General features: G+C 44.0%; 1 protein-coding gene across 20 annotated transcripts in view; it reads right to left on the reverse strand.

The window, feature by feature from the left end:
• Nucleotides 1-17,345, reverse strand: part of DNM1 (dynamin 1) — a 103,980-nt gene that overhangs the window by 66,155 nt on the left and 20,480 nt on the right. For all 20 annotated transcript variants that reach the window (XR_014714332.1, XR_014714333.1, XR_014714334.1 and 17 more), the window contains exons 2-4: nucleotides 4,916-4,989; nucleotides 2,768-2,917; nucleotides 188-391 (exon numbers count right to left, since the gene is read on the reverse strand). Coding sequence is in view for 16 of the 20 variants with exons in the window: in XM_084650225.1 (XP_084506351.1) it covers nucleotides 188-391; nucleotides 2,768-2,917; nucleotides 4,916-4,989 (428 nt within the window). In the remaining 4 variants the exon portion in view is untranslated. The remainder of the gene's footprint in view (nucleotides 1-187; nucleotides 392-2,767; nucleotides 2,918-4,915; nucleotides 4,990-17,345) is intronic.

Below are 17,345 nucleotides of genomic sequence, written 5' to 3' on the forward strand. Positions count from 1 at the left end.
GGGTTGAGAACACCACTGTCTCAGGGGGTTGTGTGAACTGGGCAAGAGCTATGTGTGTTGGGAAGACTGTTTCTTGAGCAGGGTAACACGTCTTTGGCATACACCATTACTCGTATCCAGGGACAAGGGAGAACCAGATCTAGTGCCAGAAGTGCCATGCTAAAACAAAAACAGAGGCTGGATTTACCTTGGGGGTCAACCTCCTTTGCAATCTTGAGGGCATCAGAGTTGGCGAGATCAGAGTTGGCTGGGGATACAGCCAGGATGAGGCAGTTCTCTTTGGTGACGAACTGCATGAGCATTTCCCGGATCTGGAACTCAATGTCAAGTGGCTGGTCCCCCACTGGGACTTTTGTCATCCCTGGTAGGTCCACAAGTGTCAGACTCAGGACTAGACAAGGAAAAGGAGGAGAGTGAGGGTCCTAATTAGGGTACCTTGTTGTGTTTATGAGAGGGATCCGTAAATTTAAAAGTGGTTACCTACTGCACGGATAGGCATGATAGATATATACATGTAACTCAGCTAGCAGCACCCAGAGTCTCATGCATCCCAGAAAAAAAGTAAAAAAAGATAGTTCCTTTTTGTTAGTGGAGAGAGCAGTGGACTGGGACTCAGAATTCTATAGGTTCTGTTCCCAACTCTGCCATTGGCCTGCTCTGACCTTGGGCAAGTCACTTCATCTCTTTCTACCTCAGTTTTCCCATTTATAAAATAAGGATGATGACACTGACCTCCTTTGTAAAGTGCTGTGTGCTACTGATGATGCAAAGTGAATTATCAGGGCTAGGTATTATTAATAATAATAATCATATTAATAGAGAAGTAGTAGCTATGAGGTCTAGTAGTTAGAGCAGGGGACTGGGAGCCAGAAGACTGGGCAATATTCCTATCTTGTGTCTAATGGTTAGAGCAGGGGAGTGGGACACAGGACTTCCAAATTCTACTCCTGTTTCTGCCACTGACTGTGTGACCCTGGGCAACTCATTTCTCATCTCAGAGCCTTAGTTCCCTATCTGTAAAATAGGGCTAATAACATTGACCAATCTTTCTCAGTTGTTTTGCAGTTTAAGGAGCTTTGAGATCCCTGGTTGGAAGACACCAGACAGGGACAAAAGATTTATCAATCCAAATATTTTGCTGTGTATTAATCTCTATTATGCAACAACTTCTGAAAGGCTTTTATTTGCCACATCCTAGTCTCTTCAGTCTCCTGCTGCCAAGGCATCTCAGTGTAAAGTGGGAGACCCTCCTTTCAGTATGGCTGATGTCTACACACCATGAGTCATTCCTGCTCAAGGGCCAAACAGTGCATATACTACAAGAAACTTCTGCAGCATCTCCCCATCTTTGGTGCAGAAAAGAGGTGTTGGGGGAAGAAAGACAGAGATACAGTGAGAGAGGGCTGACTTTCAGTGAGCCATTCACTCCATCTCCCTTTTGTGTGGCAGTAAACAATGCTCATAGGTTCATATATACAGGAATAGGGCCCATATTATATTATGCCATTGATTTTGGTGGGGGATTCTGCTTAAAAAAAGACAATGGTGTGACATGATGCCAGATTTCCTATCAGCTTTTAAATCTGAACAACCCCTTGAGCTTCATTTGGAAGTGGCAATTCATTGCTGCAGTAGCAGTTAGTCAGGTAAGTGATGTTGAGAAAAAGCCAAGCACAAGATGATTAACCAACTATAGGGCTGTATCCTGCAATCCTTTCTCAGGTAAATGTCCAAATATCTATGACAGGAGTTTTGCCTGAATAAGGGCTATGGGACTGGGCCCATTAAGATTAGGGGCAGGATGTAACAGGTAAGGAACTGGAGCACAGGCACCAAGAGACTCTGTCTTTAAATCAGTGATTCTTCAACCTTTTCATTCTATGGAGCACATGAAGATACCTTCACCATCTCTGTTCTGAACACCATACATCTCCTGATCATAGTCTGAGAACAGCTCATTTAAATGTTAAAAGAAAACCCAGCAGAGGTAATTGTGGAGTAGCACTGGCAGATTATGAAGGGAGAGTTCCCAGCAGCCATTTAGGCTTACAGAATTATTTAGTATCTCAATCAAGAAGAAAGAAAAGGAGTACTTGTGGCACCTTAGAGACTAACCAATTTATTTGAGCATAAGCTTTCGTGAGCTACAGCTCACTTCATCGGATGCATAAAGAAGAAAATCTCATCAACTATAAGGTCTTTGAATGACCACTAAGGATTTTGTAATCTTTATTTTTTCTGGACAGGGAGCTAATCTAATCCCATTTCAAAAGCCACACCCCATTCCCCTATATCATAGCATCTCTCCTTTCCACCAATAGAGTGCTGGATGTGGCTCCCTTTGAAGTCTATCAGTGCCGCCCCTGTGTGAACTGGGGGGGGGAATCACTTGAGAGCCATGCAAGGTGCTCTTTTTCCCCTGAGCTGAGCATGCTGTCTCCACAGCAATCCCAGTCCCTACAAACCTGGCACAGCAGGATCCCATTTGAGTCTGGATCTTAGGTCCCGCATGGGGCAACACAGTGTACTACTGTCAGAAAGCTGAGTGAGTTGTCACAATGTGGTCAAAGGGCTGGAGATTGGTCCCGCATGGTCCAGCCTGTTGTGGAGATTTGCGAGCAAAGAGTCTGCAAGCTCTCACGGCAGCCATTTCTGTTCTTACTACCTTCACTCCAAGACAGAGCAGCATCAGAGTGCAAAGTCAACCCCACCATTCTGCTCCCTCCCTGCCCAAATACTCCAGTCTTGGATGTTGTACAGTACTTACCATGGGGAGAGTAGACCCGGAGGTTGATGGGGACAGGGGAAATTCCCTTGTTGGAGCCAGTAACCCTGTCTGTCTCAGCCTCGATCTCCAGACGTATTTCTTCGAAGTCGGTGAACTTCTTCCCTTTGCAGTGTAGAAACTCTCCAAATTCTAGTCAAACAACACTGGAAACTTATAGTGTGTCCTTGCTGGACTGAGGAAACCGTCAAAAGGGATAAGCTGTGGCAAAGGTCTCAACCTCTAGTGCCAGGAGGCTAGCAAAGAGGAGGTAACTAAGGTACTCCTATCACTACCAAAAGCTGAGGGAATCCCCTTCAGCTCAAGCCAGAGAGCTGCTGATCCTCAGTTCATGTCCCAGGAGGGGTAGAGTCCTCCCCTTGATATCCAATTAATGATTCAGGTCTTCCTCTGTTGAAACCAAGGCAGCTAAATATACACCTGTCTGCAGGGATAAACACCATGCACACACTGCAGTGGAACACAGTGTTTAGTGTTGTGTGATCAGTGTCTAGCACTTTGTTAGAGCGTTGGGGTAAATAATGGTGTCATCCTCTAGTGGTGAGAGGACCAACTTTCTGCTTACCATTACCTGAGGAGTAGAACTGCTGCTTTACAGATCTGAGAAACACAGGCTGGGATAAGTGTCCCACACTCTCAAGCACTAAGAACTCAATTCTACCATTGAGCTACACCCAGCAATCCCACTGATTTCAATGAGAATTCTGCACAGCTAACATTGGCAGGGTCTGGCCCTAAGTTACTGGCCGAAAAGACTCTCCTTGTATCTTCACGGTGAAACTTCAGTTCCCACTATGCCTGTCTTAGGTATAGCAGAAGAGACAGTTTTAGCTAATATGCTCCTGATGTAAATAACTAAGCCCAAATGTCATTTCTTTTTCTGTAACTGACACTCTGATGCTTAGTTCTCAACACATTTAAATTACATTACAGTAGAACCTCAGAGTTACGAACACCAGAGTTACAAACTGACCAGTCAACCACACACCTCATTTGGAACGGGACATACGCAATCAGACAGCAGCGGAGTCTCCCCCCCTCACCAAAAAAAAAATTTTTAAAAAGCATGTACAGTACTGTGTTAAATGTAAATATTCAACAAGGTAAGGAAACTGTTTCTGTGCTTGTTTCATTTAAATTAAGAATGTCTTTTTCTTTTGCATCATAAAGTTTCAAAGCTGTATTAAGTTAATGTTCAGTTGTAAACTTTTGAAAGAACAACCATAATGTTTTGTTCAGAGCTACAAACATTTCAGAATTATGAACAACCTCCATTCCTGAGGTGTTCCTAACTCTGAGGTTCTACTATAGTTACTAATCCTATGGAAAGCTGACTGCTAGGGTCCTCCAGTCTTATCTAGGTCTCATCCATTCAGTAAATCATAGCTCTGCAGTCAAGGGAAAGTCAGGAGGATCTTGGTGAAGCCACCTAATAAATTCAGCACAAGCTGATGAGAAGCACTTTGCTCCTGAACATTTAATGCAGCCTAGATTTTAAATAGACTGAAATGAAAGTACTGTTTTTATGGGAACGTATTCCAAGTTGCTTTCTCACATTGAGTAGTACCACTGATTTCAGTGGGACTGCTCTCAGAATAAAGCAGAACTCATGCTGAGTACAAGTATCAAAACCTGGCTCCTAGTGAGTTTAGTGCTGGCAAAAAGTGCCAAATTGACAGCCTTGTGGACTGTTGTCTTCTCTTTCCCACAGAGCAGGGATAGCATGGCAAGGTTCTGCCAATTAACTTTTATCCCAAATTGGAGGGGCCTCTTCTAGGAGTGAGCAGGGAGTTCATCTCCATGTCCCATTCAGTCCTTGGGTTCTTCTCAGATTGTCAACAAGTTTGCCAATTTTGTGTCAACTGTGGTGGTGGGTTTTGTGATGTGAACATCTGTCCATCGGGAAACAGAGTGAGAACCACACAAAGTGTGTAAGATTTTCAGTATACTCTGATTATATTCCTATAGATCAGCCATAAAATTTATTAGAGGTTGGCAATGAATATTTTTTCTGTCTGGGATATAGCAATACAGAAAATGTTGGTGTCTGCAGAGAGGGAAGGTTGTACCTCACTTTATTCCTTTGTGCTATGTGCTGGGTTAGGATGGGAGTGGAGATGGCTCACATACCTGTTGTAGAGTTTACCAGCTGCAGGACCAGTGGGCGTCTGGTGACAATGCCTGATCCACGGGGCAGGAAGTCTCTGAAATAAAATAGGAAGTTTTTGATGAGTGATGGCTTCCTTTCTTCAATCTTTTCATGGCTTTGCTGCCTTTAGAAATTCAGAGATTCTAAAGCAGAGTGTCTTAGCCAGGGAAAGAGAGCAACAAAATTCAAGGCATTGGAAAACAAAACATCGTCCCACCCCCCCTGAAAAATAAAGGGTTATAGGGGAGATTTCCAACAGCTCCTAAAGGATTTAGGAGCACAAGTTCCCCTTGAGTCAATAGGACATGTGCTCCATGACGCTCCCTATAATCAAGGAGCAGATATCTTGATTTGGGGGATGAATGCAGGTTTAACCCCCCCCAAAAAAACGAGGAGTAATGGTCTCAAGTTGCAGTGGGGGAGGTTTAGATTGGATATTAGGAAAAACTTTTTCACTAAGAGGGTGGTGAAACACTGGAATGCGTTACCTAGGGAGGTGGTAGAATCTCCTTCCTTAGAGGTTTTTAAGGTCAGGCTTGACAAAGCCCTGGCTGGGATGATTTAACTGGGAATTGGTCCTGCTTTGAGCAGGGGGTTGGACTAGATGACCTTCTGGGGTCCCTTCCAACCCTGATATTCTATGATTCTAAATCCCATAGGCATTTCTGACAAACTCCCTAAAGGTATTCTTATTAAACTGATTTCCACAGAGCTCTACCTCAGCTTTAATACTCTGCAATACTGGGAGCATGGTACTGCTCAGAATGCTGGAGAGGCCTGCACGACCACCAACCCTGCTCCAGAATGCTGGGAAGGCCAGTACCCTCTTCCTCCCGTCCCCCCGCAGTGAACGTGCATTATTTCTGTGTCAATCTAATGACGCTCCCTATAATCAAGGAGCAGATATCTTGATTTGGGGGATGAATGCAGGTTTAACCCCCCCCCCAAAAAATGGAAGGGAGAAATCCAAGCAACATCTGAAATGCTTGGTGCCTCCTCAGATGCTGTAAGTGCAGTGTTACCCTAAAGAGGGTTGGGCTAGTTAGTGAATCATGCAAGCCCTGCACTCTGGATTTAGAGGAGAGACTGCATTGCTCAAATATGGATACGGCATATGATCCTTCTGGAACAAAATCCATAGCAGCCAAGGGCTTGCCTCCACCCAGGCCTCCTCCTCCTGACTGACTGCTCAGAGCCAGGAACTGCTGCCAGGTCATCAGCAACAGCAGCTCCTTCCAAAACCAATTCACCAAATGGTAAAATTATTAGAATACAGGACATTTCAGGGAAGGAAGGAAGCCTGTCTATATCCATTTCCTAATGCTGACTTAGCAGCCACAGCTCACAAGCTTTTTTTTTTTCTTTTTCATCCAAATACTTCTCTCTCTTTTTAAAGCTAGGCATGCTTATTGCATCCACTGATGACCTTGCTAGTTTATGGACAGATTTTGCTCTCAGTTGCATCTGCTGGATGCTGAGCTCTTCTGAAAATCTGACCATTTTATTTCAATGCCTAAATGGGGACGATGTTCTTTTGAAAAATCAGGCCCCTATTCCATACATAAGATACATTCTTTGTGAAGAAATCCTGCCTACGTTCCATCAGTTCTAGGCCCCAATTCCCCCCTCCCTTAACGATAGTTTGACACTAGTGTAACATCACTGACTTCAGCAGAGCTACTCCTGATGTACACTGGCATGGGCGGACAGACCCCAACACTTTAAGTCCTTGTTCTTGTCCTGCTATTGGAGAGAAGGTTAAGAGAGATGAGATAGTCTTCTGTTTCAGCCACTAGAGTGAGACTCAGAAAAACTGTTTTTAATTCCTGGCTCTCCCACAGACTTCCTGTGTGGCTTTATGTAAGTCATTTCACTTCTCTGTGCCTCCATTTCCCCATGTGTACAGTGGGGGTAAAAATAATTTTCCTGTCTCAAGGGCTGCAGTAAGGATAAATTCAGTAAAGCCTGGGAGGTGCACAGCTACTCCCATGATGGGAGGACAGAAAAATAATTAGATAATCCTTAAATCCAATAGCTCTATATGATAGCAGGTGAATATCTGTTGTCAATTGTAATGTAATTGTAGTGTAAATCTGGAGTAACACCATGGAAGTCAATGTAGTTGCACTAGATTTACACCACTGCAACTGAAAGGAGAAAGTAACCCAGTCTCAATATTCCAGTCCTTTCAGAAATCTATGGTTCACTGAAGTCTTCTTTTCATTTCCCCTTTCCCAAAGAATACAGCCCTAGTTTCTCTATTCCACTGGGATTACAGCTAAAACCTTTGAGTCTCTGTATCATTCTAGGTGCTAGCTACTGCCTAGTCTCCATTTATATAAAACATTGTGGGCAATATTCCCAATAAAGTCCCACACTAGTGTTACAATAATTGCCTCTGACATTATTGATGTCAGTATTTATATGTCCCAGAACTGTATTGAGTTGTTCTTTTTAATTGTGATTATATGATGAGTGAATGATATCATATTACTAGACAGTCCCTTCTCCAAAACACTGGTACAATATATAAGGGCCTGATTCTGCCAAGCACCTTGTGCAAAGTGTCAAGTGCCCTAAATTCCCACGTAGTAGAGGGAGATGCAGGCCCTGAGCACCTTTCAAGATCAAGCCCTAACTGAACAAAATTGCTCTTCATGCTGATCTTTGTGTCTCTCTGCCCTGAAGCCTGCTTACTATTCATACTTTATATGGATATGGTGTGTTTAACCTTATACTCTGCCCTTTGATAGTTTTTTATCCTAAGATCTCATATTGCTTTAAAGTTGTGAATTCAAAAAGCCTAACATTACTCATGTGGCTTGTTTGGTAGAAGAATTTTTCAGCAGTGCATTCGGGGTGCCAGACCTTGTGTCCTGTAACTGTGGTACCGCCTCCGCTTAGGCCGGGTTGCCCTAGAGTAATAGAGGTACCGTCGGACTTCCTACTACCCTGGAGGTTAGCTTGACACCTTCTTGGCTTGGTAAGACCTGCCAGAGCATACGGTTCATCATACTTCACTGTCGAACCCCGTTCACCCCCACACCAATCCTGAGGTAGGAAGGTAGGATTTTGTGGGGGATTACTCCCGTGAAGTAGGTAAATGTTTCTCCAGTTTTACAGAGAAGGAAACTGAAGAACATAGAGTTTATAGTGAAAAGTTTCCAGCTTGGGAGTCTAAAGTCGTCTACATAGGGAAATCTTGTTCCAATGAGATTATCCTACCAATAAATTTCCCCATGTAGACAAGATCTAAGGTTAGTCACCTAAATCAGCAGTCTGACTTTAATCTATTTGCCTGGGTGAAAATTAGCACAATTTGGTCCCTAATACAGAGAGAGGAATTTGGACCCCCACCTCTATATTAGCAGAGAATGTGTGGAGTGTAACCTATTGACTTTAACAGGAGTCAGGTGGCTCTAACGCTGCACAGCCCTTTGAAAAAATAGCAAACAGTATCATGTCAGTGAAAACAACTTCATGAAATTTACACTGAGAAAATGTAGAAGGCCCTTTGGCTGGTTGTTTCAGTGATGAATATTATTTCCTCCTTGACTACCCATCTGCCTATTTCCCTCTCTGCTGACTTCTGGACAGATTCCCTCTTCCCACAATATGCCTGTTCCTTCCCCCTAGTGCTTGTCTTTCTGGCAATACACAGTGCCCCTCCTGCTTAGGGGGAGCCCATTCCACTGGTGGAACCCTACAGCTAAATGGTAAATGCTATAGCTAGCTGGCTGCAGGCGGAAGGCAGGGTGAAGAATGTTTGTCTGCCTCTTGCAGCAGGTTTAATAAACTGTTCCTGTAAATGAAGTACACTAACAGAGGCAGTGCAGCACTGACTACGCGCTTACTTAGCCCTGGTCTACACTAGGACTTTAGGTCAAATTTTTTACTGAGTGGCCAGAGAGGTTGAAGTGTTCTCCTAACCGTTTTTGAAGGATATAATTCCTGATGTCAGATATGTGTCCATTTATTCTTTTGCGTAGAGACTGTCTGGTTTGGCCAATGTACCTGGCAGAGGGGCATTGCTGGCATATGATGGCATATATCACATTGGTAGAGCCCATGATGGCCCTGATGGCGTGGCTAATGTGATTAGGTCCTATGATGGTGTCACTTGAATACATATGTGGACAGAGTTGGCATCGGGCTTTGTTGGAAGGATAGGTTCCTGGGTTAGTGTGTGGTGTGTGGTTGCTGGAGAGTATTTGTTTCAGGTTGTGGGGCTGTCTGTAAGTGAGGACTGGTCTGTCACCCAAGATCTGTGAGAGTGAGAGAGAGAGATCATTTTTCAGGATAGGTTGTAAATCTTTGATGATGCGCTGGAGAGGTTTTAGTTGGGGTCTGAAGGCGACAGCTAGTGGTGTTCTGTTATTTTCTTTGTTGGGCTTGTCCTGTAGTAGGTGACTTCTGGGTACTCTTTGGGCTCTTATCAATCTGTTTCTTCACTTCTGCAGTCACCCCTTCAGTGATAATATGCTACAGAGCTCTGAGCAATGAAATGATGAGGGCATTTTAAGTTCTAAAACAAAGGAGACCCTGGTGTGATATAAAAGCAGTGTAATCTCTACATCTCATTACATGAAACACTGTACAAAATGTGGTGTCTGAAATATGATTTTAAATTAAACAGGAAGGTGCTGTCTTGAACACATGACACAAAGTAGAGTGGAGAGAATCTTATATTAGCCAAAAAAAATTTTTTTTAATTGTATTTAACGTCCCTGACAAGAACTTAGAAACTTTCTGACTTCCAAGGCTTTTGAATGGGAGCTGAATTTTCTCCATCCTACACTGCATCGTCAGCTTAGGCTTCCTGCTGGGAAGTATCACTGAAATGGCAGTGCACCTCCCCGCCCCCACCTCCACCCCCACTGAATGAGAGAGCAGTCCTATTCACATAATGGAGGTACTGATTTTCCATATATATTTGATTTGATTATTGGCTCCTACAGTTCCACAGAACGAAGTTTAAGGTACCAATTTCAGGTAGCCATCTATATCCATATGTTCTATCCAGTTCCATTCAGAGAAATATAAGACTATGAACAAAGATATGAGATAATGAAGGAGGAAGCCCTCCTTGCTCACATGGTGCAAAACAACAACTAGGGACATGACCTGAGATAACACTCATTATAATACTTCGCACCTTTCATGTCCAAAGTGCTTTCAAATGTTAATTCATTATTCTCATTATAACCCTATGTTTGTCACATTTTGCAGAAGGGGAAACTGAGGCACAACTGCTAACTGACTTGCCCATAGAGGAAATGGATGAGAGTGCTGGGACTATAGCTCAGGAGTTCCTGGTTCCCAGGTCTACATTTAGATTGTTATATCACCCTTCCTACTCTCATACAGTAGAGCACTAGCTTGTGATGGGCAAATTGGATTAAATGACCTAATAGGTCTTGTTCACCTCTAATTTCTATTCCAAGACAAAAAAGCATGTTAAAATAAGATTAGGGTTAAGAGTATCAGTAATTTAAAAGTTAAAAACATTAGAGGGACCTATTAAATATCCCCACATGAATAATTGCAAACCCATGAAATTCATAGTTAAGGGTCAGGGGATCCCTGAGTTGGACTGCAAAATGCAAGAGCTAGAGAATTGATTGGTTATAATTGTGCATATCTGTGTGTGGTGTTAAGCAGAGAGTGAGCAGAAAAGGAGGAAGCAGTGGGGAATTTGACCCTGGAAGGAAGATGAGACACAGAGATGCTTATGGGCCCAGTACTCTTTGGAAAGGCAGTCTTGGATTTCTGAGCAAGGAATCTGTCTGCTGTTGTTAAGAGTTCAGGAAACACGACTTTGTGTATGCTCTTTGTAAATAAACAAACAGATACCCAACTTGTATCACCAATTTCTCTTCCTAACAGAAACATCTCTGCTGAGGCAAAAAGGGGCAGGAGGTGATTATTAAAGCTTTGCATGAGGGAATAGTACCTGATGCCTCAATGATCTGATTCATCACAGAAGGGGCCACATCAGGCATATTGTGCTCGGTTCTGATGCTTTGTTGTAAATAGGATATCTTAGAGAAGACACAGAAGAGAGCAAGAGGAATGATAAGGGACTTGGAGAGAAAAAACACATACTTAAGACTTCTCCCATTCTTGCTAAAAGTGGATTCATTTGCTGCTCTAGTTGTGTGAATTGAACTGTGCTCAGTCAGCAAAGATCAGTGACTGTCCCTAACAGCGGGATTAAATGTCACTACAATGGATACAATATCTGCAGCGGACCAGCCTGTGCTCTTGTGACCCTGCAGTTCTGTGCACTCAAGTATTCGCTTCAAGGCTGTTGGATTAGAAAGAGAACACACTCAATGGCTGTACCAATATAGAGGGATACCACAGCTCCCTCCTTACAATGGAGGAGGAATAGGATCTGTTGCATTTGAGTGTCCCATTTCAACATCTTCAGTCTGCAGTAGAGTTGAAACTTACATCTCTCTGTCAGTTCCCTCCTTCTCAAAGTATGTAGGAGCCATGTCTACTTTTAGCTGCCCATCATTTAAATAAGGATGTACAGACCCTTAGATGCTTATGAAGGGAGTCTTCCCAGGCCAGTAATACCCAATTTCAAGTTTGTCTACAAAAATAGCTGTGTAACAGGAGAGAGACATTATCACTAATGGGGTGGGGAGGAAGTGGTCTCAGGGAACTTGACTAGATCACATTGCACATCAGTGGCAGTCAAGAATAGAATCCAAATCTCACAGAACTTCAGCCAAACTTGTGAGCCAGCTGGTTTACATCTTCAAAATGTCATGTGGTAGGTGTAATGCAGGATACACGCAGGCACTGTGCTCAGGAGTCTAACAAACTATTTATTTTATTTAATAGCATGAGAAATCACAACACCATACAAAATAATAAATCCTATAGGCATTTCCCTGCATCATTTTCTGCACCACTCCAGAGTATTCTTTGGGCTGAGGTCAGAGTCAGCTGGGGCCACACAGCATCCTTTTGCTATTGCAAATTGCATTGCTATTGCATGGCTTGTGTTCTCTTATCAGCTCGCTGTTGCTCTTTGTGACCTCGGCTGATTTGTCCTGTTTGCCTTTCCTGCCCCAAACTTCTAAGAATTTAGGTGTATTCTTATCACTTGGCTAGTTATAGAGGTATAAAAGAAAGAATCAAAATCACTGTCTGCCGGTGTAAGGTCCTTCTCTTACTAGGACAATCTGAGGCCCTGTACTTAGGTGAAGATCTTTGGTGAAGCAGCAGAGGCAGCCATAAGCTGGGAAGCGAATGGTCACCTCCTCACATTCCAAACTAGTCACATTGAAATAAGGTGCTATTGGGCTGTTAGGAATACAATCCTGTCCTGATAATGCCTATCGCCTTCAGAGAAAGGGAAGTGCCTAGAAGATGTAAAAGGAAACTTAGTTTGATAGCATCCTGTCTGGCAAGAACTCACTTATCAATAGCTGGGATGTGAAATTCTCATTTCTTTGTTGTTCTATCATTGTAGTCCCCATTTCCCTATTGTTTGTCTGTATAATCTCTGTCGGGTTCTGTGATTGTTTCTGTCTGCTGTATAATTAATTTTGCTATTAATTTAAACTAATAAAGGTGGTGGGATATAACTGGTTACATAATCATGTTACAATATGTTAGGATTGATTAGTTAAATTTCAGTAAAATGATTGGTTAAGCTAAGCAAAACTCAAGTTTTACTATATAGTCTGCAGTCAATCAGGAAGTGGCTGGGGGAATGGGAACAGGGAATGGGGGTAGGGAAATTGGAATCATTTTTTGCTAAGGGCAGGAATGGGAACAGGCACACAGGTAAGGCTCTGTGGTGTCAGAGCTGGGAAGGGGGACACTAAGGAAGGAAACTGGAATCATGCTTGCTGGAAGTTCACCCCAGTAAACATCGAATTGTTTGCACCTTTGGACTTCGGGTATAGTTGCTCTCTGTTCATGCGAGAAGGACCAGGGAAGTAAGTGGGTGAAGGAATAAGCCCTCTAACATGAGCCTTCCCCCCTGAGTCCTTTTTAAAACTTCTCCTTCGTCGCCTGGCAATTCATGAGCTGTAGCTCACGAAAGCTTATGCTCAAATAAATTTGTTAGTCTCTAAGGTGCCACAAGTACTCCTTTTCTTTTTGCAAATATAGACTAACATGGCTGCTACTCTGAAACCTAGAATTCATAAGCCATACAGATCGATTTCCCAAATTGCCACAGAGGGTTATTAACCATTGGAGCAATTTACCTTGGGATGTGGTGGATTCTCTATCACTAGACAAGTTTAAATCAAGACTGTAGGTCTTTCTAAAAGAGATACTCCATTTCAATCAGAAATTATGGGTTGAATGAGGTAATCGCTAGGTGAACTTCTCTAGCTTGTGTTATGCAGGAGGTCAGAGTAGATGATCATAATGGTCCCTCCTGGCCTTAAAATCTGTTAATCTAATCATCTGAAGGAATATGAGGTTGCAAAACAAACTCGTTTTCCACCCCAGAGCAGCTTGACCTGATTACATAGATTCCTACTGGGTATCTGATGTGTTTTAACTCTTTGGTTCTGACACTGGGGAGCCTCCCTAAATTCAAAGGGTTTGATGTTGCAGAGCTCCAGTAGCACCTTTTGAGCACAGAAAGCCACTAAGGGCACGTCTTCACTGCCAGTCGCGGCACAGAGCTGGGAGAGCGCCCTCCTAGTGCTCTAAAAAAAAAAAAACCCACCTCCACAAGGGGCGTAGCTACCAGCGCTGGTGCACTGTCTACACTGGCACGTTAACAGCGCTGAAACTTGCAGCGCTCAGGGGTGTGTTTTTTTCACACCCCTGAGTGAGAAAGTTGCAGCGCTGTAAAGTGCCAGTGTAGACAAGCCCTAAGCCAGACAGGAAGCCACAGCCTCCTCTCCAGCAGGCTGTCAGCTTCTCCCCGCTTCTTTCTTCCCATTCCTACCAGGATATTACTACTTCCAGCCAGCATTCCTCTAAATCTACTATCGTTACCACCCTCAACTGACTAATGCCACTGAAGCTTCTCCATGCCCAGCCAACACAACTCCATATCAGGTAGCTCTTCTCAGTTGACTATCACTCCTCTTCAGCACCTCTGACTCTTCCTCTAGCCACCCACTTGCCTCTCTCATTGACCCCCTTCTTTTTGCTGCTCCTTGCTTCCCACTGCCTGCCTCTGACACACTGCTTCTGTCTTTCCCCCAGTGTCACCCCTACTTCTCTCATTTGCATCCCCCACTTCCACCTACATCTGTCCTAGGTCCTGCCTTTCCTCATCTGCTACTGCTTTCTCCCACAATCATGTCCTCTGGCTCCCCAGTGCTCTTGTCTTTCTCCGATGCCTTAGACCAGTGGCTCTCAACCTATTTACCATTGTGGGCCACATATGCAGGTCTCTGTGTGTTATGTGCTGTATCCACACAATATATATACACTATGTGTATGGCCCTGAGGATGTCACATGGGCCAGAGCTGTGTGCTGATTGGGCTGTAAACCACCCACAGGTTGAGACAGTGTGTCCAGTGGATCCCTCTGGCTGATAGGGTTAATCCATCACAGCCTATTATAACACATTTCTTATCTGCATAATATGGTACCACTGCTACTTGTGTGTGTAATATGGTACTAGCAACACAATTAGATACAATGGGTCTTTATTTCTGTGTACAATTCACATATTCTATGACACTAGTCACATTACTGCATACAATGATTCATTATTTCAGAATACTTGAATGCAAATAGTACTCCAAATAAAGTCAGAGATAATAATTCATGAATGTCAGAATACACATGACAATGGAAACAAAATTAGATACAATGGGCCTCTCCTTTCACTGCCTTGCATCTTGAGTCACCATTTACACCAGTGCAAATTGGGTGTAAAACACTCATTCTGATCTGATGTCATATATTAGAGGTTCATGGATTAATTCGCTCAGCCAGAGATAACCAGAGGTCAGTGGTGCCCCTACCCTGAAGAACACCCTCTATACCTGTAGCTGAGGAGGCTGGCATAGAGGTGCTACAGCAGCTCTGATGCAACCCAAGTATTCTCCTTACACAAGGAGAATCTCTAGGTTCCCAGTATGTCCAGCTTTCTGCAGCACTGGAATGGGGCTAGAATCTGGCCCAGTGAGACTCACTTAGACCAACTTACATCCAACGCATAAGGGAGTCTAAAGCTTGGTCTACATTTAGAAGTTGGGGGGCACACCCCCACCCTTGACTGACATAGGTGTGCCTTATGCCCCAGCCATTCTGCACCCTTGTAGTGGCCCGGGGAGCCATTGTAGCAGGGGCATAAACTAGCCTGCACCAGGGTCTGAACTGACACAGGGATGAATTTGCCCTATTGACTTCAATAGAATTATTCACACTGCTGTAAATCCAGAGTAATTCCGCTGAAGTCAATGATGTTAGTCTGGATTTACACTGGTATTAATAGCAGAATCAGGCCTTATGGTTCTCAATGACTGGGATGAAGGTAGAGATGGTGCATTCCTTACCCATATGACACTGACACATCCCTGCATAGAACAAAACCTAAATACACAAATAATTGTATTGTGCCTTCTGTCAGGGTAGGCTGCATCTATGGTATGGCGGTATGCCAGGATAGCTATACCTGTATAGTCTCCATAGTGCAGGCATACCCTTAGTCAGTGTAATTTACTGAAAAAGGAGTCAGAAGGAGGTGTATATTACTTTAGGGAAAGGACTACTTTAATTTACACCTTCTTACACCCTCCCTCTATCTTTGTTTGTTGATACATTCCTCTCCCCTGGCAAGCTCTGACACCCTGCAAGCTTGCTCAGGTTGTGTCTTCACTGCAAAAAAGGTGCATGTATACAGTGAGAGCTGGTCTACACTGGGAATTTACATCGGCATAGCTATATCTCTCCGGGGGTTGAAAAAGCCACACTCCTGAGATATGTAGCTATACTGACCTAACCCATGGCATATAGGCAGTGCTACGGTCAATGGAAGAATTCTTCTGTCAACCTAGTGACTATCTATGCCGATGGGAGAACCCCTTCCACTGTAGCATTTCAAATGTAGACACTTAGACCTAAGATAGCTGACTTGAGATAGCTGTCTCAACGTAAAATCCTAGTGGAGACAAGGCATTGCAGTTTTTAACTACAACTAGTTACATCAAGGTAAAAGTTCTGTGCCTTGTCTCCAGTAGGATTTCACAGTGAGATTGGTAACTCAGTATAAAAACTTGATTTGGCATTGAAGATGGCCTTAGATGCATGTCCAAAACTGACCTTATGATTCTATTATTGTAAGCTTTTTCTGTGTTTCATTTCCTTACACTGTGGCAGATGTGCAGGGTATTTGTGTCTATAGGAGCTCTATCACCCTTGCTGTCTTCCCATCTCTCTCAAATCACGTATATTTCATTTGGAAAAACTGTGTACAGACAAAGTAAATACACACATACAAACTGAATAAGAAACTAGCCATATCTTATTACAAGCACACAAATGCAGTACCTCAGAGAAGAAGAACTACATCTGAATTGCACATCTCTTTTGTGATGGGGTATAAAATCATTCTCTAGGTTGCCAGTTTAAAAGCAAAAAGAACAAGGAGTACTTGTGGCACTTTAGGGACTAACTAAGGTGCCACAAGTACTCCTCATTCTTTTTGCTGATACAGACTAACATGGCTACCACTCTGAAACTTGTCACCAGTTAAAAGCAAGTGCAGGTCAGCAATGAGCTAAAGCTAGGCTGCCAGATGGCCATTATGTGAAATGTGGTCTGTTGCGGGGTGAGACTTACCGCTGCAGCACCTCCTGTCGGTCATCCTGGGAATTAACTCTTCAGCCAGGAGTGCCCTCTGCAGGCCAGTGTCTTGCCTGCCACTGGCCCCCCGTGTCCCTCCCAGACCGTGGTGCCCTCCTCGTCAGGGTTCCACCGCAGCAGTAACCCACAATCCGAGTCTCCCCACCCAGGAGATCCCCCAACCATTTACCCCCACCTTCCCTCAGTGGTCACTGCCAGTCACCATCTAACCCCTTCGTTCCCTGGAGCAGACTGCAGTCTATGAACCTCTCATCATCAGCAAGGGGTGGGGGGTGGACCCTCTGCAGCCCTAGTATCCTTTCATAGGCCTTTCACTTGGCCTGCAGCCTGGGGCTTTGCTAGGCTGGAGCTCCCCAGCTCCCTCTACCCTTCCCCAGCACTAATCCACCCTAGGTACCCTTCTTAGCTTCCCAGGCAGCCAGGTCCTTCTCTCTAGAAGACTAGAGAGAGTATCTGTCTTCCTTTCTGGGCCTCTTATAAGGGCCAGCTGGACCTTGATTAAGCTGGCCACAGCTGTGGCAGCTTTCCCAATCAGCCTGCTTTTCCCATTCACAGCCCTCTCCAGGGCTGCTTTAACCCCTTCAGGGCAGGAGCAGGGTAGT

The sequence above is a fragment of the Lepidochelys olivacea genome (assembly GCF_965140295.1).
Source record: "Lepidochelys olivacea isolate rLepOli2 genome assembly, chromosome: 16".
In the NCBI taxonomy this organism is placed as follows: Eukaryota; Metazoa; Chordata; order Testudines; family Cheloniidae; genus Lepidochelys; species Lepidochelys olivacea.